Source organism: Geotrypetes seraphini, chromosome 9 (genome assembly GCF_902459505.1).
Source record: "Geotrypetes seraphini chromosome 9, aGeoSer1.1, whole genome shotgun sequence".
Lineage (NCBI taxonomy): Eukaryota > Metazoa > Chordata > Amphibia > Gymnophiona > Dermophiidae > Geotrypetes > Geotrypetes seraphini.
The window spans coordinates 164,682,017-164,707,527 of NC_047092.1; the positions used below are offsets into that span (position 1 = coordinate 164,682,017).

The window sequence follows — 25,511 nt, forward strand, 5'->3', positions numbered from 1 at the left end:
GTGATTTGCCATATGTTGACCGAGACTGGGTGACTTAGCACAGGTCAGAGTCTCTCTGATAATCCCCTTGAGTGCTAACCCCAGAGTCCGATTAAATTAGCAGCTTCCTTCAAGTGAATACAGCAGGAACACAGACATAGACATATAAATCTGCCCAAGCTTGTCCCAAAGCTGGTGAAACATGTACAACTTGTCTGAACCAGAAAGGAGAGAAGCCGCAGCATACCCTGACCAAAGTCAGCTGGAAATAAACTACCGGAACGCTGCAGCACTCCCGCCCATCGCCGGAGACCCAAGCGCACGCCTGATTCTCACCGACACGTGGCCGCTGCACCAACACTTCTAGAAACATAGTCGGATTCAAGCCACGTAAAATTTACCCTGCTGCGGCCTGCATAGAAAGAAAATCAGACTGGGGAATAATTAGAAGAACGGTGCGGTGCTTCCCACAGCGCCGGAAAAAACATGTCCCATTTCATGCGCGCTGCTATAAACTGGCACCTGCACCAACGAAAGAGAGCCTCGGAATAAACAGGACTGCACTGAAACCCAACGAGCAGAATAAGTGCGAGCATGAAATCGTACCGCTACTGGCCCGCTGTAACCAACAAGGAAACCAAGCGCGTGCATGCAAAGGGCGGGAAAGTCCCGGCTCCCTCAACAGATTTCTAGTTATAAAAAAAAAAAACTTAGCCTCAATAAAATATCCATTCCTTAACGTACGTTGACCGAACCCACAGTACTAAGACTCCCAAATAGAACCTGAAGTTCAAACAGTAAAAAAAACCACATACATACTCACAAGCTTGTTGTTAGGGCCGGTTGAAGCCAGTAAGAGCTGGTTGTACAGCTCTAACAGGGCAGAATGTAACAACTGGGGTCTCCCTTTTAAAAAAAAAAAAACAACCCACAACAGAGAAGGGAAAGAAGAAAAAATGGAGACCCAGTCAGACCCTCTATCATTGGAGGGAAGGTGAGGCAGGGACTTGGGGGTTCCAGGTGTAACCTCTAAAGCCAGCACTGTTCAACCGGACACCCCTGTCTCACTGAAGAGAAACCTCAACAAGAGAAATAAAATTGCCATCTCACTGAAGAGAAACCTCAACAGGAGAATAATTTTCCAGTCACAGCCAGAATTCAGGAGCTAGTTGAATAGCGACCATCACCTGCTGGGAGATAAGAGCATACTGAAGATACAGGAGGAGTGCCAGCCAATAGGACCACCTGTTAATCAGTTTCTCTATCTCCGCCTGCTGGTAGATGTGTGCTATCCCATTAGTCTTTGGATTCATCTACTGCTGTTGCTAAGGAAAAATTATGTCAGGTCTCTGAATAAAATTGCTTCCCTTGAATTTCGACTCTGCTTTGTTATTTCATCTATGGCCCTCTACACTACTACTGCTCTTCTAAAAATGTGTGCGCCATACTAAGCAAGACCAACGGTATATTTAAACCTAGAAACCTAGCTTTAACAATGATCATTCCCAGTCACTTAGTTTATTTTTTCTAATTACCCACAAACCCACTATTCTGTAAACAGCATATGTACCAATGCTCAAAGCAAATATACCAATGCATGAATTTGGGGTGGGTTTTTTGTGGGAGGGGGGTTTAAACAGATACTTTAAAAATAAATTTCCCTACATGCATCACTTTATATATGTTTATCTGCCATTTAGACATCAGTTCCTGCATTTCTTGGGTTATCTTGTAATTCCTTAGTTTGCTTGTGTCACTTTACTTTAAGTGACAAATCACCTCACTTACTGCTTCCTTTTAAAGCAGGCCTCCACAAGATTTTAGCATCTCGGATGGACCAAAAATATAGAATCGGACAATTGGGATAATTTATTTTTATGTACCCCAGCAGCTAGTACCCACCCATCCCCACAGCACCCCAGCAAATACATCCTCAAGCCCAGCCCCTTTCTCCCATTTATTCCCTTGTCAACCATCGGCTTCTGCTTCTCCATTTGGTGCTTCAGACCCCCTTTTTCCTTCAATCATTAAGTTTTCTTCAAACTCCCCCCCCCCCCGACCCCTGGGCATTTGTCTTGCCAGCACCACCACCCCCAACATCAGCCCCTTTTCCTACCTGCTCTTCAGAGCAGCAGAAGCTTGTGTTCTTGCTGCTGCTCTGACTCTCCTGAACCAACTCTGTCCATTGAAACTATGAGAACTGAAAGCGAGTATCTGGGGAAAAACAAGAAGTACTTGCTCTCTGCTTTTGACTCTACAGTGCTAGCCGACAAGAGTGGGTATAGCGCAGTGTTGGCTCACAGAGTGGGTACAGTGAAAACACAAGCTCCTTAATCCCTTGCAGAACAGTAGGAGGTGTCAGTCAGGTATGAGAAGGGATGACACTAGGAGCAACTGGCAGTAGTATTTTGTTATGGTCCCTTAAATCTGATGTTGCTAACATTGCTGCCCATGTGCTTTGAATCCTAGGCACCAGGTTTTGTGCTTTTTTTTTTTTTTAAATTGCAATGGAAATCTGGCACCTAGGATTTAAAATCAAGCCCCAAGATCATTTATGATTTTTTAACACACAAAAAAAGACAACAGGGAACTGCAATCTCTTCTTGCCACTGCCTGTTTCTACTCTTTGGTCTTTGCAAACAGTCATAGCACCCTGACTCTGATACAGCTTCACTGATTGCTCATTGAGTAACATATACAATATGAAGTGCCTTTGTTCTTGTTTAAATCAAGAGTCAGTATGTGCACCTTGTTTACAATCACTTCTTTAGCCACACAAGTCAGCCGTCGCATGTGTGTTAAGTCTAAATACACTTTAGCTCCTTTGGTCAATGATAAGCTTACTCTAGTCCAGGGATCTCAAAGTCCCTCCTTGAGGGCCGCAATCCAGTCAGGTTTTCAGGATTTCCCAATGAATATGCATTGAAAGCAGTGCATGCACGTAGATCTCATGCATATTCATTGGGGAAATCCTGAAAACCTGACTGGATTGCGGCCCTCAAGGAGGGACTTTGAGACACCTGCTCTAGTGCAACCTTGAACAAGCTTTTTTTCAATGCAAGTACCTCCCCTGTAGAACATGCTCCCAGTTGTACTACATACCACAGATGATTGATTTTCAAAGGAACTTCATTTTTATTAGCCTTTTTTGTTTTCTGTCTGTTACTTAAGAACATAAGCAATGCCTCTGCTGAGTCAGACCCGAGGTCCATCGTGCCCAGCAAGTCTGCTCATGCGGCGGCCCAACAGGTCCAGGACCTGTGCAGTAATCCTCTATCTATACCCCTCTATCCCCTTTTCCAGCAGGAATTTGTCCAATCCTTTCTTGAACCCCAGTAACATACTCTGTCCTATTATGTCATCTGGAAGCGCATTCCAGGTGTCCACCACACGTTGGGTAAAGAAGAACTTCCTAGCATTCGTTCTGACTCTGTCCCCTTCAACTTTTCCGAGTGCCCTCTTGTTCTTTTATTTTGCGAGAGTTTGAAGAATCTGTCCCTCTCCACTCTCTCTATGCCCTTCATGATCTTGTAAGTCTCTATCACATCCCCTCTAAGTGTGCTTATATTTTTGTTCATTTTAAATGTTCAATTATACTTGCCAAGTCACCCTGGGTCAAGGTGGGATAACAAGCTTTGTAATAGTGAATGACGTGGGGGGGAAGGCTACTGGATGGGAGATAGGGGCTAGAGTTGGAGAGAGAAACAAAGAGGGTGTTGACGCTAGAAGAGGCAGTAACTGGAGCTAGAAGGAATGGAAAGATGTCATGGATTCATGTGGATGGGGCTGGAAGAAATGCAGAGAGATGTTGGACCTGCAGGGAGGAGAGGAGGGAAGGGGAAGAGAAGATGATGAACCAAGGGGATGAAGGAAGAGGAAGTGAAACACTGAACACAGCAAAGGGAGGGAGGGGAGGGAACAAGAGACATTAGTGTAAGGGAGTAAGAGGGAAGAAGCTGGGCACAAGGAGATATATGGAAAAAAGGGGGGAGATGGTGGACATGGATGAGAGAACAGGGACCCAAAGGGGAACAATGCACGGGGTAGTAAATGGATACAGGGAGATATATGAAAAAAGGGGAACATGGTGGACATGGATGAGAGAACATGGGGTGGTAAATGGACACAGAGGAGCAATGACAGACATGGGAGGGATTACAGACACAGAGGGAAGATGGCTAGACATGGGGGAAAATAAGAACAAAGGGAGATGCAGGACTGGGGGGCATAGGGACACAGAGGAGTGAGGCTGACACAAGGGGACAGGATGGGGACATAGAATGATGATGATGGCAGGTAGAGGGACACGGGGAAATACTAGAAAGGAAAGTGTAAGACACAGAGAAGGGAGATGCTGAACATGGGGGAAAAATATATACACAGAGAAGGAAGATGGATGGTGAGCTTGGAGAAAGAAACATCAAATGGGCACGAGACCCTGACAAGTGTGTTAAGACAGAAGGAAATAGCAGCCAGAACCAGAGATCAACATGATTTGAAAAATAAAATGACCAACACACCAAAACGTATTTTCTATTTTGTGATTAGAATGTTTCAGGTTTGAAATGTGTATCCTGCCTGAGCTAGTATTAGATTTAGCTGGGGACCACAAAGACCAGCTTCCAGCTCTCTCTGACCAGGAGGCAGCTGCCCTAGTTGAATTACCCTAACATTATTTCTGCCATGTGTGACTGAGGACGGAGGGACAAATCTTTTCCCTGCCTTGATTTAAAGTTAGTTACTTTTTGAAAGAATTTTGATAAAAATTCTATAAGTCAATTAGAAGAAATTGTTTAGAAGCCATACACTCCATGTCATAATACAGTTGTATTCACATTCATACATATTTTTGTATAATGTTGTTTTTCTAATCCAATTAATTTATGCAGGGGGGGAAAAAACCCTCAACTGACCAGAACTGTATATGTTCATCAAAATTTGAAGGAACTTACCTTTCTCAGCTCCACAACTACTTCATTTCGTTGCCTTCTCATGCTCTATAAAATTTCAAACAAAAACTCAGGGTAAGGAATTTACTAAACCATGCACTCAATGACACTTAACACTTTCATAAATAAACATTCCTTTTTCCTCACTTCAGACACTGATATGCTCACAGAATAAACTTCACAGCAAACACTATAATAGAAAAAGGGAGACCACATCTATGATTTTTGCACACCTAAGGCACTTAGCATATTTAAAATATAGCCTATACTGTATGCCACCTCTTAAAAACTCAAAAAAGATTGGGTTCTTACCTTGATAATATCTTTACCAGTAGATAGGAATGGTTATGCTGAACCTTCGAGTACTCTTGTCCATTCTCATAAGCATACTGCAGAAAGATGTCAATCACGGCTTTTGAAACTTCCTCCTTCTCCCAGGAGTCTGCTGCCTCCTTCAGTTCGTTCCAAAGCATGCAAGAGCTCTAGAGTAAAAGACAGGAGAAGGAGGGACACAGAACTCCCCAAAACCAAGGTTCTGATCTGCTCATACATAACTGTCAATGAAACTAATGTATAAATTAAGGAACATTACCATTAAACAGTAAAATGCATCAAAATAAAATCAACTTGTTTATCAGAGAAGCTAAATTATCTCTTTAGATTCTATTTACAAACTGACTAAACCCATAGTCCAACTAGCAGAGAAAAGTCTTAGCTATGAAGCATAAGGCAGAAAGAGGTGAATCAGAAATTATTGGGCGGCGGGTTCAGCATACCTTTCCTATCTACTGGAAAATATGAGGACGAATAAAAAAATAAAGGCAATTGTTAAATTACGCGATAACCAATATGTGATAACCAGAACAGAACTAGAGAAATGTAACATATGTAATCGTACATTGCCTGCTGGATAGTTTGTCCACGCACAGTGCAACTTCAGCCTTTATTCATGTGGCAGCTATGAGGTCAGAAACAAAGATGTTCCACTGCAAGATTGAATCATCAAAGAACACCGTGCAGTAGTGCGCTCTTTGGGCAGAGGGAGTGAAACCTGTGGAAATTCACTGTTGGAAACTGTCTCAGTATGGACATAGCATAATGACTCAATGAAAGGTTTATGAATGGGTATAAAGGTTTAAAGTGGGAAGAACAGGTGTAACCAATGAAGGTTGTCTGAAGTGGATGAGAAGCCAATGAAGGAATTTTAGGAGAGGGGTAAGGCGAGTATAGCGGCTCTCCCAGAATATAAGCTATGCAGCTGAATTCTGGATGGATTGAAGGGGAGCAAGATGGCTAAGTGGAAGGCCTGAGTGTAGCAAGTTGCAGTAATCTAAGTGTAAGGTGATGAGCATGGATAAATGTTTTGGTAGTGTGTTCAGAGAGGAAGGGTCAGATTATGGTAATATTATAGAGGAAGAAGTGGCAGTTTTTAGCGATATGTTGTATATGGGCAGTGAAGGAGAGAGGGAAGTCAAAGATGACCCCAAGATTACCAGAAGAACTCCAAGGAATCTGTTAAGAGCAGAACTCTAAGGAATCTGTTAAAATTCTTGTTGCTGTTTTTGTCGAATTGACACTTGCTCGTCCTTTCATTCTCCATCATATTCACTCCATTCGTCCCTTTATGTTCCATCCACTCACTTCTCTTACCCCTGTTGATTATCTTCAACCACTGAAACTCCCTGTATGCTGTTTGCCACTTTATAATGGTACTTTGCTGTTGCTGCAACCGTCTCTGCATCATTTTCCTCTGCTGTGAAAATTAATCCCACTGCAGAGGGTGCAACTGCAGAAATGGCAAGTGATAGATGATTTCAACTAAGTTCAAAGAAATCGCACAAAATGTGGTTTGGCTGCTGCAGGTGGTGGAGATAATGTTTGCAAAGTAGTGTGAGAGGAATGTTGATTACACCAATGGGGGTGGGGATGGAAGATATTTTATTGCACCAGGAGAAAGTAGTAAAGTATAATCTCGTTATAACGGACTTCAAGGGACCTGGAAAAACAGTCCGTTATATCCAGAGTTACATTTTTTTTTTAACTTTATTTAGGTCAATTTGAAACAACAGTCACTGCACAAGCATATCAGCAACATCAATAAAGCAATGTTACTTACCGTAACAGTTGTTATCCAGGGACAGCAGGCAGCTATTCTCACTAGTGGGTGACATCATCCAACAGAGCCCCGATGCGGACATCTCACAAGCATACTTGCTTGTAGAAACTTTAGAAGTTTCGAGTTGCCCGCACCACGCATGCACGAGTGCCTTCCCGCCCGATGCACCGGGCGCGTCTCCTCAGTTCAGATACCTAGCAGAGAAGCCAACCCAGGGGAGGTGGGTGGGATGTGAGAATAGCTGCCTGCTGTCCCTGGATAACAACTGTTACGGTAAGTAACATTGCTTTATCCCAGGACAAGCAGGCAGGTATTCTCACTAGTGGGTGACCTCCAAGCTAACCACAATGGGATGGTGGGAGAGTTGGCAACTTAGGAGAATAAATTTTGTAATACTGTTTGGCCAAACTGTCCATCCCGTCTGGAGAAAGTATCCAGACAATAATGAGAAGTGAAGGTGTGAACCGAGGACCAAGTGGCAGCCTTACAGATCTCCTCAATCGGTGTCGATCTGAGGAAGGCTACAGAGGCTGCCATTGCTCTGACCTTATGGGCTGTGACTTTACTGTGAAGGGGAAATCCAGCCTGGGCATAGCAGAAAGAGATACAAGCCGCCATCCAGTTGGAGATGGTACGCTTAGAGATAGGGCGTCCCAACTTGTTCAGATCAAAGGGGACGAAAAGCTGAGGAGCAGTTCTGTGTGGCTTGGTGCGCTCCAGGTAGAAAGCCAATGCACGTTTACAGTCCAGAGTGTGAAGAGCTGATTCTCCAGGATGAGAATGAGGCTTTGGAAAAAACACAGGAAGAACAATGGATTGATTCAGATGAAATTCCGAGACCACCTTGGGGAGGAATTTGGGATGAGTGCGAAGGACCACCTTGTCATGATGAAACACTGTAAAAGGCAGATCCACAACCAATGCTTGAAGCTCACTAACTCGACGAGCAGATGTGAGGCCAATGATAAACACCACTTTCCAAGTGAGATACTTCAGAGGAGCCTTGTTAAAGAGGTTCAAATGGAGGCTTCATAAGCTGAGAAGAACAACATTGAGGTCCCAAACCACTGGAGGCGGTTTGAGGGGAGGATTGACATGGAAAAGTCCTTTCATGAATCTGGAAACCACAGGATGTGCAGAAAGAGGTTTCCCTTGAAGAGGCTGATGGAAAGCAGCGATTGCACTAAGATGGACTCGTATCAATGTAGACTTGAGGCCAGATAGAGACAAGTGCAAAAGATAGTCCAAAACAGAGGACAAGGAGGCATGTTTGAGGCTCCTTGTGATGAGAAAAATCACCAAGTAGAGAATCAGGTCCATTTCTGGGAATAGCATTGTCTAGTAGCAGGCTTCTTTGAAGCTTCCAAAACATCCCGCACAGCTTGTGAAAACTGAAGGGGAGTTACGTTGAGAGGAACCAAGCTGTCAGGTGTAGCGACTGCAGGTTGGGATGAAGCAGAGATCCCTGATGCTGCGTAAGTAGAGATGGAAACACTGGCAGAAGGAAGGGCTCCCTGCTGCTGAGTTGCAGAAGAAGGGAGTACCAAGGTTGCCTGGGCCACCGAGGAGCAATCAGAATCATGGTGGCCCAATCGGACTTGAGCTTGACCAGAGTCTTTTGAATGAGAGGGAACGGAGGAAACGCATACAGAAAGATATTCCCCCAGTCCAGAAGAAAAGCATCTGCCTCTAGACGATGAGGAGTGTAGATCTGGAGCAGAACTGAGGCAGTTTTGAAGTTGTGGGGGGCTGCAAAGAGGTCTATCTGAGGCGTTCCCCACAGAGAGAAGATGTGATGAAGGGGCGTGGAATGGAGAATCCATTCGTGAGGCTGTAGAAGGCGACTCAAGTTGTCCGCCAAGGCATTGTCTGCCCCCTGAATGTAGACAGCTTTGAGGAAGGTGTTGTGCCGAATTGCCCAATCCCAAACTTTCAGAGCTTCCTGACAGAGGGAGGCCGATCCCGTGCCTCCCTGCTTGTTTTTTGTTTTGTTTTTTTAAACTTATGTTTATTAACAGTGAAAAATACACCACCCAACAGGGTGCAATGCCATACAACGACATAAAAGTGGTCCAATACAAATGGTAAAAAACAAAGGCAGATAACCAGCCCCCCAGGCAATCCCCACCAATAAGACAAAAAGAACAATAAAAAGAAGTAAACGGGGGCGACCTAGAGAGGGTCAGAAGATGACACATTAAGATCAGGAAAGCCGGAGATCATGGACAGTGACCTTTCATCTTTTTGTATAGAAGGGTCCCAAAAGGACCATGCAGAGCATGCACCACCACACACAGCTCCAGCCACACCACTCAGCAGAACACACATCCTCCCATACACTCCAAAACCCCCTCCCCCCAATCCCCCCATCCCCAAGGCACCATAGAAAAACAAAGAAACACACAAAGAAACAGAGCAAAGGCACAGTACAGCTGATGAAGAAGAACACTACCTAAGCCAATAGTCCCCTCACCAGCTCTCAGGATGGCACCAAGTCCCGCAGTCTCTCCCACAAGCCGGCGTAGTGCTGCTTAACCACACTCGGGGACCCTACATAAGACCGAATTTCAAACTGAGCCACTTCCCGGAGTCTACTCCTCCATTGGGGTACCGGAGGCGAGTCCTCCGACAGCCAATAAGTCAAAATCAATTTCTTCACTAGGAGAATAGCATTATAGAAGAATCGACATTGGGGAATAGTAAATCCCTGATCCTGGAGGAAGACCTGCAGACCCAGGAGAAGGAACCCGTTGTCCCACTCGACAGAGCGGTGCACAGCACGCTCCAGTAGGGGAAGAACCTCCTGTCAAATGCTCAGTTGGGGGCATTCCAGAAAGGAGTGTATGTACGTACCAGCCCGGCCCTTGCACTTAACACAGGTAGCACTGCCCCAAAGCCCTAGGCGCGCCCCTCTCTGCGCAGTGAGGTAGGCTCGGTGGAGCCTCCCTGCTTGTTGACATAATACATGGCGACCTGATTGTCCTTGCGAATGAGGACCACCAAGTCGTGAAGCAGATGCTGAAAAGCAGTGAGAGCATTGAAAATCGCCCTGAGTTCCAGTAGATTGATGTGGCACAGACGATCCGCACTCGTCCAATAGCCCTGGGTGCGGAGACCGTCCAGATGAGCCCCCCAAACATAGTTCGAGGAGTCGGTCGTGAGGACCTTCTGATGGGGAGGCATGTGAAACAGCAAACCTCTGGAGAGATTGGAAGAGAGCATCCACCAGCGAAGAGACTGTAGCAGAGCAGGAGTGACCTGAATGTGTCGAGTCAGAGGATCGGAGATCTGCGACCATTGAGACGCCAGGGTCCACTGAGGAATCCGCAGGTGAAGTCTGGCAAAAGGAGTCACGTGTACTGTGACCCAGAAGCACCATCATGTGTCTCGCCAAGATGGAAGGGCGAGAGGAGACTGAGCAACAAAGATGAAGAAGAGCCGCCAGGCGTCGAGGAGGAAGGAACACTCTGAGTATTCAGAACAGCTCCAATGAAGGGAAGAGTCTGGGAAGGTTGCAAATGGGATTTGGGAAAGTTGATCTCGAATCCCAGACTCTGCAGGAACCAGATCGTCCTCTGGGTCACCTGGATGACACCCTGAGACGTGGAATCCTTGATGAGCCAGTCGTAGAGGTAGGGAAACACTTAAAGACCATGGTTCCTGAATGCTGCGGCCACTACAACCAGGCACTTGGTGAAGACTCTGGGTGATGAAGCCAGGCCGAACGTGAGCACTCTGTATTGAAGATGAAGATGTCCCACCCGAAATCTGAGGAATTGACGGGAGGCCGGATGGATGGGAATATGAGTGTAGGCCTCCTTGAGATCCAGAGAGCATAACCAGTCATTCTGCTCGAGGAGGGGATAGAGAGAAGCCAGGGTCAACATGCGAAACCTCTCCCTGACCAGAAACTTGTTGAGCACCCTGAGATCCAGAATAGGACGCAGGTTGCCCATCTTCTTCGGAACAAGGAAGTACCGGGAGTAAAAACCCTTGTTCTGTTGGTCCACAGGGACTGGCTCGACGGCACGAAGCCAGAGCAAAGCCTGAGCTTCCTGAAGAAGAAGGGCGGTCTGGGTTAAGTTGGAAGGATACTCTCTTGGAGGATGTTCCGGAGGAACTTGATGGAACTGAAGAGAGTATCCCTCTCTTACGATGGAAAGGACCCAGAGGTCGGTGGTAATAGTCGTCCATTGATGATAAAAATGATGGAGACGACCTCCGATGGGAAAACCCGGGGAGGGCAGAACGGTGGAGGTTATGCTCTCTACAAGACAGTCAAAAAGGCTGAGGGGTCTTGCAAACAGCAGAAGGCTGAGGCTTTTGTGGGGGCTTCTGCTGGTGCTGTCGCTTCACAGGTTGACAGATGGTGGGCGCCTGCTTCGGTGGATAGTGCCGCTGATAGATCATAGGCGGGTGAGACGGACGAGCAAGAGCAGGCTTGGGCTTCTGGCGGAGAATGGATTGAAATGACTTCTCATGCTTCGACAGCTTCTCTGTCGCCGCCTCGATGGACTCGTCAAAGAGGTCGGCTCCCGCACATGGCACATTCGCCAGCCTGTCCTGGAGATTCGGGTCCATATCAATGGTCCGAAGCCACGCCAAGCGTCGCATGGCCACCGAACAAGCAGCAGCTCTCGCAGAGAGTTCAAAAGCGTTGTAAGACAATTGCATTATCTGCAGACGAAGTTGGGACAGCGACGCTAGGACTTCCGAGTACTTGAAGCGAGCCTGAGAGTCCAAATATGGCAGAAACTTCTGTAGAATGGAGAGAAAAAACTCGAAGTAGGTCGCAAAGTGAAAGCTATAATTCAGGACTCGAGAGGCCATCATCGAGTTCTGGTAGATGCGCCTGCCAAATCTGTCCATGGTCTTGCCCTCCTGGCCAGGAGGAGTGGAGGCATAGACCTGGGAGGGATGAGACTGCTTCAAGGAGGACTCTACCAAGAGGGACTGGTGAGAGAGCTGTGCACCGTCGAAGCCTTTATGGTGCACCGTGTGGTACCTGGCATCCAACTTCCCGGGAACAGCGGGAATGGAGTAAGGAGTCTCGAAACATCTCATGAAGGTCTGGTCCAGAAGCTTATGCAGAGGCAGACGGAGAGACTCAGCAGAAGGCTGGGGAAGATGCATCGTCTCCAAATACTCCTTAGAAAACTTGAAACCCGAGTCCAGGGTAATATAAAGATCCACCGCCATCTGACGCAGGAAAGATGAGAAAGATAGTTGGTCAGCCAGAGCCGGGCATCGAGAAGGGCTCGATGAAGTTGAGGCATCCTGATCCGCAGAGGCCGAGGATCGGCAGGGAGAGAACGATCCCACGATATCCTCGAGCTCCAGCATAGGAGGAGGAGGCGAGTAAGCCAGCGGAGAATACTCCCTAAAGGCCTGCTTACGACGAGGCGAGGCATGCCTTGATGAATGGCTCAAGCGACGACCAGAACTGTTCGAGAAGCAGGTCTCGAACGTCGAGGCGAGCGAGGCCCAGACGAGGCGTCCAGCGAGTAGATGGGGCTGGAGGCAGTGGATCGAACCAGAGGAGGCTGAGAAGAAGCCCCTTGAGGCATCCCCAAGCCTCGAGGCTCGGCATCGAGGACGAAGGGTCCGCTTCAGGCAGGGTGGAGGATTCAGCGCCATGCATCGAGTGAATTGACGGCGGCATGGGCAAAGACTCTACTCCTTGAGAAGCATGCCCTGAAGCCAGATCAGACACTCGCCGAGACTCGGCTCCCAGCAGCGAGAGTGTACGCCAAGACGGCACCGGAGGCGGCTCGATCTCGTGGGAGGCCTCCGCGTGCTCAGGCTGGATTTGGGAGAGAAGCGTCGGCCCAATCTTAGTAAAGAGCTCGACAAATCGCTTCTCCATCAAGGCATGGAACGAAGCCGGCAAGGAGGGATCCGCATCTGCAATGGGACCTCCTGCACGGACTTCGCGATCTCGGCCACCAAGGGGCTTGGGCTTAGAAGCCTTGGGCACCTTGAGCACCACTGGAGGAATGGGAGGCTGTGTTACTTGACCCGAGGAGACAGGGGAAGGCACCGCAGCAGGCGTCGGAGTCGAAGCCCGCACGAACGAGGCAGGCTTGAGCATACTCGAGGCCGAAGCGGAAGCCACAGCGCTCTGCGATGAGGACAGCTCCGGCGACGCCTCCATGTTGAACAGTGACTCCCACAAGATGCAGCAACGCTTAAAAGCACGTGCTGTAAGTGTGGAGCAAGGCCGGCACGATTTCGGAAGGTGTTTAGGCCCGAGACACTGAATACAACATCGATGAAGGTCCGTCAACGAAATCGTGCGCTGGCACTTGACACGCTTTTTAAAACCGGTGACAGGCTGGGACATAGGCCGAAAAAGCTCCACCACAAGATCGAAGCCACGGCCACATGGCCTGCCTGGTTGAACGAACGAAAAAAAAATTTATTTTTTTTTGATAAACAAGAAAACGCAACGCGAACCAACGATAATGAGTAAACAAAACCCCAAACCGCGGACACAGAAGGCACAAATTAAGGTACTTCACGCAGAGAGTCGAAGACGGACTTCTCGGCTCCGCGGAAGAGTAAGAACTGAGGAGACGCGCCCGGTGCATCGGGCGGGAAGGCACTCGCGCATGCGCGGTGAGGGCAACTCGAAACTTCTAAAGTTTCTACAAGCAAGTATGCTTGTGAGATGTCCGCATCGGGGCTCCGTAGGATGACGTCACCCACTAGTGAGAATACCTGCCTGCTTGTCCTGGGATAACAAACTCAGCAAAACATTGGTATGGCATGAAACGATGCAAAACCAGAACACTAAATGATGTTCTAAAGCATTAGAAACATAGAAACATAGAAAGATGACGGCAGATAAGGGCTACAGCCCATCAAGTCTGCCCATACCATTGACCCCCTATTAAGTCTACTGGCCCCCTTAACTCTACTGACCTGCTCTATTAAGTCTATATCCTAGCGACTCTATTTATTGGTATGCCTCCCGCAGTGATCCCACATAGGTATCCCATTTGTTCTTGAAGTCTGGGATACTGCGGACCTCGATCACCTGTACTGGAAGCTTGTTCCAATGCTCTATCACTCGTTCCGTGAAGAAGTACTTCCTGACGTCTCCACGAAACTTCCCTCCCCTGAGTTTGAGCGGATGTCCTCTTGTGTTCGAGGGTCCTTTGAGAAGAAAGATATCATCTTCCACCTCGACCCGTCCCGTGATGTACTTAAATGTCTCAATCATGTCTCCCCTCTCCCTACGCTCCTCGAGAGTATAGAGCTGCAATTTGTTCAGTCTCTCTTCGTACGAGAGACCCTTTAGCCCCGAGACCATCCTGGTGGCCATCCGCTGAACCGACTCAATTCTGAGCACATCTTTAGGTAATGTGGCCTCCAAAATTGCACACAGTATTCTAGATGAGGTCTCACCATGGCTCTGTATAATGGCATCATGACCTCAGGCTTCCTGTTGACAAAACTTCTCTTGATGCAACCCATCATCTGCCGTGCCTTAGATGAAGCCTTCTCCACTTGAGTAGCAGTCTTCATGTCTGCACTGATGATCACTCCCAAGTCTCGTTCTGCTGTAGTCTTGGTCAAAGTTTCTCCATTCAAGGTGTAAGTTCTGCATGGATTTCCATTTCCGAGATGCATGACCTTACATTTCTTGGCGTTAAAGCCCAGCTGCCAGACAGAAGACCAACTTTCTAAAGTACGGAGGTCCTGTTCCATAGTATTCTGCAGATTGTAGCCGTTTATGATATTGCATAGTTTGGCATTATCAGCAAATAAGGTTACCTTACCTTGAAGCCCTTGAGTCAAATCCCTAATGAATATGTTGAAGAGGCGTGGACCCAGGACTGAGCCCTGTGGCACTCCGCTGGTCACTTCCGATGTTTTGGAGAGGGTACCGTTAACCATCACCCTCTGAAGTCTGCCACTTAGCCAATCTTTAACCCATGCAGTTAGTTTTACTCCTAACCCCATCGATTCCATCTTGTTCAGCAGTCTGCGGTGTGGGACACTGTCAAAAGCCTTGCTGAAGTCAAGGTATACGACGTCTAAGGACTCTCCTTAGTCCAGCCTTCTTGTTACCCAGTCAAAGAAGCTAATAAGATTGGACTGGCAGGACCTACCCTTGGTGAATCCATGTTGACGGGGTCCCGGAGATTCCCCTCATTCAAGACTGTATCTAATTTATGCTTAATTAGTGTTTCCATGAGTTTACACGCTATTGAAGTGAGACTCACCGGTCTATAGTTCGCAGCCTCAGCCTTGCAACCCTTTTTATGCAGAGGAATGACGTTGGCTGTTTTCCAGTCCAACGGAACTTTCCCCGTGCTTAGTGAGAGATTGAAGAGCACGGCCAACGGTTCCGCCAGAACATCTCTCAATTCTCTAAGCACTCTTGGGTGTAAATTGTCCGGTCCCATGGCCTTGTTCTTCTTGAACCTTGTCAGCTCGCTGTAGACGTCTTCAGGTGTGAACTCAAAATTCTGAAATGGGTCTTCCGCAATTTGTTTTGCCTTCAACTATGGTCCGTGTCCCGGTGCCTCACAGGTGAAGACTGAGCAGAAATATTCATTTAGTATTTCGGCTTTTTCAGAATCCGCCACCGCGTAGTTTCCGTCCGGTCTTCTAAGGCGTACTATGCCGTCTGTGTTCCTTTTCCTATCACTAATATACCTGAAGAAAGATTTGTCCCCTTTTTTAATGTTTTTTGCCAAAGTTTCTTCCACTTGAAGTTTGGCCTCCTTAACTGCTGTTTTGACCGCTGCGGACCTGGTCTTATATTCTACTTTAGTTTCCCTTCTCTGCTTACGTTTGTAGGAAAGAAATGCTGTTTTCTTCTCCTTAATGAGGTGCGAGATCTCCTCAGTGAACCATTGGGGTTTATTGTTTCTTTGCCGTTTGTCTACCGATTTTATGTAGCGATTAGTAGCTTCGTGTATGGATGATTTCAGGTACGACCACATATCTTCCACATTACCGGTCTCTGCTTGGTCCTGCAGCGTCTGATGGACGAAATCTCCCATGCGTGTGAAGTCGGTGCCCCGGAAGTTAAGTACCTTTGTTTTTGTGATTGATTTATGGAATCCTTTCCTAAGGTTGAACCATACCATGTTATGGTCGCTGGAGGCTAGCGTATCTCCTACCAAGACCTCTGAGACGCTTTCCTCGTTGGTGAGTACCAGGTCAAGGATCGCCTGGGCCCTAGTGGGCTCCGTTACCATCTGTTTTAGTTGTGCACCGTTTATGGAGGCCAAAAGCCTCTTGCTGCTACTGGTGGTTGCTGAAAATGTGTTCCAGTCTGCATCAGGCATGTTGAAGTCCCCAAGCAGTACAGTGTCGCCCCGTAGAGTGATATTCTCTATGTCCTCGATTAATTCCATGTCCATGTCTTCCATTTGTCTTGGGGGTCTGTATACCACACCAAGATACAGGCATTTATTGCCACCTCTTGCCAGGTTATCCCAGAGGGACTCCCCGGTGTATTTGACATCTGTGATCCTGGTGGTTTTGATGTCTTCTTTAATGTATAGTGTTACCCCACCACCTAACTTACCCTCTCGGACATGACGAAGTAGATTGTACCCCGGTATAGTCATATCCCACCCATGTGAGTCCGTAAACCATGTTTCGGTTATTGCCACCACGTCTAGGTTGGCATCCCTTATTTCAGTTTCCAGCTCTAGAATTTTATTGCCTAAACTGTGAGCATTAATATACATGGCCCTCCACACATTGTGTTTGCTAGGTCGCTGTAAGGCGTTTTCCACCTGAGTCTGTGTGGCTCCTAGAGAACTGTTTACTATGTGTGCCCTTACCTTGGAAGCAGAGTGTCGACTCGTCCCATCTGGATAGTTCCTTTCCGCACCAGTACACGAGTAGGTACCCTCCCCCAACTTACCTAGTTTAAAGCCCTACGAAGCAGGCGGGCTAGTCGGTGTCCGAAGATGTTCTTACCTCTGCTGGTCAAGTGGAGTCCGTCTGGTCCCAGAAGTCCTTGTAACGCCTCTCCATGATTCAGGAATCCAAAGTTCATATCCCGTATTGTCGTATTGGAAAGAAAAATACTCTTGTCATTTTCTTCTGGGCTGCATTTTGATACTATATCATGTGCCTTGTAGGGGAAGCCTGCATGTCCATTATAGCCGAACAAAACTACAGCGAAAAGCGGCTCTGGGGATCAAATTGGTTGTCCATTATATCCAAAAGTCCGTTATATGCAATGATTTTCTGTATGTTTATAAAGGCGCATGGCCTCGTCTGCTATAGGCGAGGTTCCGCTATAAGCGAGTCCGTTTTAACGAGATTATACTGTATTAATTTGTGTGACTGAAATGAACCAGCATCCAGTGTACAGTCGCATAAAAGGCTGATGTGATAGGGATGGGAAGGATGGTTAAATTTTATGATTTTCAGATGATATTTATAGCACATCAAGTGATGTTTTCCAATTCAAATGTTATTTCTTGTTACACTTGATGTAAGTTGTAAAACAAATAAAAAATTATAAACAGTGAGGAATCTACAGTACATAAAACCAATAATATTACTTCCAAAAAAAAAAAAAAAAGGCTGGGACCTGCCATACTATCTAAATTTAAAAGAAAAAAAAAAAATTCCTTAAAATATATTCTAACTAGATAAATGGCCAAATTGCTTCTGCTCAAAGTAGTTTTATTGTCCTGACACTTAGAAGTAACAAATGTAATTTGTAAATTGTTCAAACATATGGTCAATTTCTGACCAGGAAAACAAGCAAAAATGTTAAATGATCAGCATGCTTTTTTTTTTTTTTTTTTATAAATTAGGTCACTTTGCTGAACCAGTCCAATTTAATAAAGGACTACTAGAAACATAGAAACATGATGGCAGATAAAGGCCAAATGGCCCATCTAGTCTACCTATCCGCAGTAACCATTATCTCTTTCTCTCTAAGACAGTGTCCCGCAAACTTTTCCGGCTGGCAGCAAACTAAATGCAGTGCCCCATCAGGAAAGCACCCGGATGTCGATATGATGACATCACACACATGCATGACATCATTGTGTCAACATCTGCGCATTCGCGGAGGCTCGTCTAGCCACAACCCGCCGTTACAGGGATCCGGGAGGTACAGGGAGAAGTAGAGACGCAGGCCAGGAGAGTCGTCCACGCTGGCTGACTTCCTACAGGACATGCCTCTCGCCGCGAGAGGCACGTCCTGTAGGCAGCCAGCCAGTGTGGATGACTCTCCTCCTCGCAAGTGTGTCGTGGCACAGCAGAAATCTCAGGAGGCATACGGTTTGCGATGCACTACTCTAAGAGATCTCACATGTCTATTCCACGCCTTCTTGAATTCAGATAGTATCTCCATCACCTCTACAGGGAGACTATTCATTCCATGCATCTACTACCATTTCTGTAAAAAAGTATTTCCTTTAATTACTCCTGAGCCTATCACCTCTTAACTTCATCCTATCCCCTTTCATTCCAGTGCTACATGATTCTGAAAGGACATTAAATGAACATTTTTGCTTCTGTCACAGATTAAGAGACTATGAAACAGCTATCACTGGACAGATGCCACACTTCCTAAGCACATTCTGTCCTACACTAATAAGCAATAAGTCACAGGAATTGTGAGCATACAAAATATATTTAGCTAACTTGAAACCAGATAATGACAACTACTAAAACAAATAATGATCAGAATAAAAGCAGACAGAAAATCACATATTTTCTCCTTGATATGATTGTATTAAAGACCTCATGAAATGTGTAACAGCCTTTTAGTCATACATATATATAGAGCAGTGCAAAAGTTTTGCATCACCTCCGAATAATACATTGTTCCGTCTTTCTTGCTGGATCAAAGCAATATTTCTGACGCCTACTGCTGCATATTATATACTGACGTGTTCAGAATTTTATGCTCTTATCACCCTGCACATTTTAAATTGATTTAGGAATTCAGATTTAAGACTTGTAATTCATAAACTGCGGAATGTTGAAAATGTCAATATTTTGCATCAAAACTGGATTGAAATGGCCCAATCAGATCACTCCATTTTCAACTAATGTCATTTGTTTTGAGGAACCAATCACAGCGCAGAATTCAGGCGCATATATGGTGAAGCGGGAAAATTAGTTTTCAATATTGTCTGCTCCTCCAGTGACAGCATAATCACACCATGGGAAAAGGTAGAAATATTTCAAAAGAAGAACGTGCGACGGTGGTTGTACTCAATGAAGAAGGCTATTCAAGCCGGCAAATTGCAATCAGAATGAAGTGCAATCAAAGTACAGTCATATGCTTGCTCAGTAAGAAAAAGAGACAGGAAATGTGACAGACAGGGCTCGAAGTGGAAGACCATGAAAATCCATTGTGCAAGAGGACAGGGTTGTTCGCCGGATCTCAGTGGCAGATCGCAAATTCACATCACCAGAATTGTCAACCAAGTGGCAGGAAATGTGTTCAGTGAACGTATCTGTCTCAATAGTACGTCAGCGGTGCCTGGAGTTTGGCGTACATGGTTGTAGAGCAAGAAAGAAGCCATTTGTAATGCCAATGCAAAGAAAGCGACGGGGTTTAGTGGGCCAGAAAGTACAGTATGTGGACTACAGAGGTGTGGGAAAATGTTCTCTTCAGTGATGAGAGTACTTTCTGTGTGTTAGGAGACCAGTGCAACACGTTTGTAAGACGATTTAAGAATGAGGCTTTCAAACCACAGTTTCCTTGGCTTGACTGTAAAGCATCTGACGAAAATCATGGTCTGGGACTGTATGTCAGCTGATGGCATTGGACACTTTCAGGTGATTGATGACATGATGAACGCTGCCAAGTATCTCTCCACTTTGCAAAACGAAATGGTTCCGTCTGCAAGGAGTCTCTTCCAGGGCGACTTCCACTTCCAGGATGACAATGCACCCTGTCATCAGGCAAAGATGATGAGAAAATGGATAACATCGAGCCATATTCAGCGACTAGAATGGCCATGGCAATCACCAGATCTCAATTCAATTGAGAATTTGTGGAATAATCTTGTAGAAAACACATAAAAACAAAGGTCGAGTTTATTGAAGCACTGATTAATGCTTGGCACCATGTTGTACAGCCAGAGAACTTCGAAAATTGGTTCACTCCATGCCTCAACGCTGCAAACTTGTTATCAAGAACAAAGGCTGGCCCATACATTGTTAGAATAGCAGAAAACAACCAGCCCTTTTCAGGGCTACCTCCTCTTGAAGGGAGTAACAGTTAAAATACAAATAAACTTAGTACGTATTGAAATAGCTAATCTGATCTATTTACAAAATATCAACATTTTTTGACATTCTGCAGTTTATGCGTTACAAGACTTAAATCTGAAGTCCTAAATCAATTTAAAATGTGCAGGGCGTCAGAAATATTGCTGTGATCCAGCAAGAAAGACGGAACAATGTATTACTCGGAGGTGATGCAAAACATTTGCACGGCTCTGTACATAAAAGGTTGTAACACCAAGTATAAAAATCTAGTATAAGAGCTCATTTGATCTTTAATAGCTGTAAAAAAAAAAAAAAAAATTGTTAAAAAGGGAGAGGTCACAAAACAAGTCCACCAGAAAAGTTCCACAAGAACGCAAAGCAAAAAAAGAAAAAAGTGGAACTGGTATCTTCTTGTACTATTTATTTGAAAAATGGTGCAGTGGTCAAAACAATAAAATATACAATAGCATGAAATGCATAAATTAATGTGGCATAGACCCGACACAGGCTCATAGCAAGACTGGTATGTACACCACCTCTTTTATTGTTCATCATTTCATTTTAACTCTTTCCTCCTAACTCTCACCTCACTGCGGTAGTCACCAGTCCAACCTATTTCTTGCTTATACATTGGGGTTGAGTCTTGCTCACCGGCTCATATTCTGGTTTTGTTCACTATTATTTTTATGGGTCTTGATGTTCTGCATCTTTCCTTTCCCCGACACTTGTTTTTATTATGTTATGTCATGTCATTTTTCTTCTCATGATGTCAAATATACTCCTTTCTCTTATACATGTTTTTATAATTTATAGTTTAGGACCCCAGAAGAAAGTTGTCGTTGTGACCAAAACACGGTCCGTGTCGGGTCTATGCCATATTAATTTATGCATTTCATGAAATTGTATATTTTATTGTGTTGACCACTGCACCATTTTTCAAATAAATAGTATAAGATACCAGTTTCACTATTTTCTCTCTTTAAAAAGGGAGATGTCTGCTTTCAGGATATCTTTGATCAACATTCTCATTTCTAGTCAAGTTTACTCCCCTTTTACTAAGCCGTGGTAGAAGTTTCGACGATGGCCCAGGGCGCTAAATGTTCCAAAGCTACTCTGACACTCATAGAATTTCTATAAGCATCAGAGCATTTAGCACCCCTGACCAGGTTAGAAAGCCCTACTGCAGCTTAGTAAAAAAGGACCTTAAATAAAAATTAAAAATTTCTCTGTTTTACTGCTTTACATATAACTAGACCTGCTGCAGCCTCTAAGATCCATTGTCAATTTATAAGACAGTGTTGGCTTTCTCTATTTTCTACCCAGATCTTTAAACAATATTTTTTTTTTTTAAAAGAATCAAACAGGATCTGCCAAACCTGTAATGAGAGTGACCAAGGCAGAAAGGAGCAGGCTACTCCAAACAACTAAGTGAAGACAGAGGGTGTGTCATATGTAATCCTCCTGGGGCTAAAAGAAAATTATCAAAGGCATAAACCTAATCTTTCATTCTGTTACGTCCCTTCCGGATTCCATACGCTAAGGTGACATACCAAAGCCACGGTGAGAAGAGCCTGCTCTCAAACCCGAGGTCCCGAAAACTGCATCACAATGCACTGCCATAACAACTCGGTAAAACCGAGTAAAAGTATGAAGAGAGGACCAAGAAGCCGCCCCACAAAATTTATCAGGATGAATCGCTTGGCCATAGCAACAGGAGGTCCAGGGGTCATAAGAACATAAGCAATGCCTCCGGTGGGTCAGACCTGAGGTCCATCGTGCTCAGCAGTCCGCTTACGTGGCGGCCCAACAGGTCCAGGACCTGTGCAGTAATCCTCTATCTATACTCCTCTACCCCCTTTTCCAGCAGGAAATTGTCCAATCCTTTCTTAAACCCCAGTACCGTACTCTGCCCTATTACGTCCTCTGGAAGTGCATTCCAGATGTCCACCACACGTTGGGTAAAGAAAAACTTCCTAGCATTCGTTTTGAATCTATCCCCTTTCAACTTTTCCGAATGCCCTCTTGTTATTTTATTTTTCAAAAGTTTGAAGAATCTGTCCCTCTCCACTCTCTCTATGCCCTTCATGATCTTGTAAGTCTCTATCATATCCCCTCTAAGTCTCCAACTATGGAGACCACCTTGAAAAGAGCAACTACTGAAGAGGGCACAAGTTCGCTCTTATCCAGGGTACCAGATCTATTGTGGCTACCATGGATTCAAGAAATTAAAGATACTGCTAGGCTATTGGGGCTGGCCAGCCGTGAATCTCCCAAATTTGCCTTGTGAGCTTCCTCTTGCGTGCTTCCAGGAAGAGCCTGTTCTTTGCTGTCCCAAATTAGATTCTCAGGTATTCAGGGACTGAGTCAGGTTCAAGCGATATTTCCTGAAATTAACCACCCAGCCTAACATCCGTAGGAGCTGGACCACTTGATCCACCACTGTAGCTCCTTCGTCCCTCGAGGATGCTCTTATGAGCCAATCACCAGGTTAGGATGCATTTGAATTCCTGCCTTGTATAGGTACACTGCCACCACCTTGGTAAAGGTTCATGGTGCTGTTGGCAGGCCAAAGGGAAGAGCAGAAAATTGGAAATGCTTGTCCAGAGTATGGAACCTCAAGAACTTTCATTTTTTTTTGTTCATATTATTCTATATTAAGAATTTAAGAAAGTAGAGTTAAAACAAAAGAACATAAAAATATCATGATTAATCAAAATCAAAAAAATCTCCACCAAGCCCACATTATGGAAGGCTTTAACTTATCTTTTTCATTAGATAAATCACTAAGGAAAATAATAAGACCTATAATACTAAACAAAAGGAAAACTTCTTAATACTCAATCCTATTACAGTCCAAAATTTCTGGTGGTACATTTTTGTATATTAACTCCCTAAAATAAAGTGATGTTACTACTATTCATTTAAAGTTTCATGAGTTTTTAGAAACTGCTCAAGTAGTAGAGTCCCAAAAGATATATTATCTCTCTTTAAACTTCAAAATACATTTACATAGAAACTTTAAGAAGAATGTGGCTCCCATGGCTAACATGTGGGGTTTCAGCAAAATAAATACCTTCCTCCTAAGTTGAGTAGCCCAGACCACATCTGGGAAAATCCAAACTGCATCACCGCAAAATTTCATATTCTTACTTTGAAAATATGTCTTCATTATTAACATTTTATCAATCTCACTGGAACACACAATCAATTACGTCGCTCCAAGAACCATGTCAAATCAAATTCAGCTGACACTAATTAATCAGCTCCAGCTTCAACAAACTTTTTAGGAGTCCTTGCCCAGGTAAAGGACTCCTCAGCTCTATGTGCGGCGGCTAAAAGGCAAATAGAATTAGGAATTATCAGAAAAGGAATGGAAAACAGATGAAAATGTTATAATATATTTGTATTGCTCTATGGCCCCACTTTGAATACTGTGTGCAATTCTGGTTGCCATATCTTAAGAGATATAGCAGAATTAGAAAAGGTAGAGAAGGGCAACGAAAATGATAAAAGGGATAGGACGACTTCCCTGTGAGGAAAGGCTAAAGTGGCTAGGGCTCTTCGGATTGGAGAAGAGATGGCTCAGGGAAAAGGGTAGATGTGGTCGCTTGTTTACTCTTTCCAAAAATACTAGGAGGCCTGCGATGAAGCTAAGTAGTGGATTTAAAACAAGCTAGAGATAATATTTCTTCACACGTGTAATTAAACTCTGGAATTTGTTGCCAGCAGGGTTTTTAAAAGGTTTGGATAAGGTTGGGGAAAAAAGTATTATCTAGAACTAATGTATTGCGGCACACTAGTATGCCTCCTGAGTTTTCAGATGTTCCATGGCACAATGGGGAGGAGGAGAAGTGCTGGCTGACTGCCTACAGGATATGCTTCTCATGGCAAGAGGCATGTCCTATAGGCAATTAGTTGGTGCCAGCACCTCTCCAGCTCTCCTCCCTGCTGGCATCACCCACTGGTGTCTTGGGGCCCATCTGAAGGGCCTTCGTGCATGTGTGGACATCAACGTGATGATGTCATGCATGCATGTAACATTATGACGCCCACACACTTCCAGGTGACTCAAGTTGTCACGACTCATTACCTTTAGTGTGCTGCAGCTCGAGAAAGTTTGTGGCACACTGATATACAATAACCAAACCTAGTATCTCTCTCAAGGTTGTAGCTCAAAGCACTCCCTTTACTTATCTACATTTTGTAAAATGACCTTGGCACAAGATGAAGAATGGAAGTTCAGCAGGACTAGGAACAGATTAATCACTAGGTAAGACAAGGCAGAAAACTCGGAGGGGGGTTGGAGAGCACTGACAGCAAGAGCATTCATACACAAAGCAATAGGTCCCAAAACTACACTAACTCATGTACTTTTGCTGTTCTAGAGCAATGTTTTTCAACTTGGTCCTGAAGTACTCCCTTGCCAGTCAGATTTTCAGGATATCCACAATGAATATGCATGAAAGAAATTTGCATTCACTACCTCTATTACACACAAATTTCTTCCAGGACAGAGTTGAGAAACACTTTTCTAGAGTAATTGTGCTTTTGGGAACCGACCTCTATGTATGTATATACACAGTTTAATAGTTAAAAAGTATGATGTATCATACTTTTTAACTGGGTAAACCCAACTAGGCATTTTTCCAGGCTTCTTAAGAGAGGAGCCTGGTGGTTAGTACAGTGGCCTGAGAAATGGATACGATTCCTACTGCAGCTCCTTGTGACTTTGGACAAGTCACTTAACCCACACCTGCACTGCCCAAGATACAAAATGCATACCTATATATAATATGTAAACCGCTTTGATTACAACCACAAAAAGGCAGTATATCAAGTCCCATTCATTCCTCCCCCAGAAGAGAATATATTATTCTGGTCTGACATCGAGTGGCTATTCTTATGACTGAGTTTTAACCTTTTCCTATCGTAATAAATTTTACGTTACGCTGGTTCCAATCGTAATTATTTTAGCAAAGTTTTGTATTATTCACCGTTATCATTTACGGCTATTGTAAACATAATGTAAATAAGTCATAAGTCTGTAAATTCAAATATTTTGTGTTCCTGGCTCTTTATTAGTCCATACCGACTGTTTATCCACTTTCTATGTCATTTTTGGAATGTCCCGTCATCAGGGACATACGATAGGAAAAGGTTAATTAAGATCTCAGGTGAGTGTCTAGAAACACAAATATTAATACCGGGGGGAGGGACTTTGATGGCACATAATACCTCTGCACTAGTGC

General features: G+C 44.8%; 1 protein-coding gene across 1 annotated transcript in view; it reads right to left on the reverse strand.

Moving 5' to 3' along the window:
* The window catches only part of KPNA4 (karyopherin subunit alpha 4), a 107,249-nt gene that overhangs the window by 78,286 nt on the left and 3,452 nt on the right, over positions 1-25,511 (reverse strand). The window contains exon 2 of the mRNA XM_033958596.1: positions 4,932-4,976. Within this exon, the coding sequence (XP_033814487.1) occupies positions 4,932-4,976 (45 nt within the window). The remainder of the gene's footprint in view (positions 1-4,931; positions 4,977-25,511) is intronic.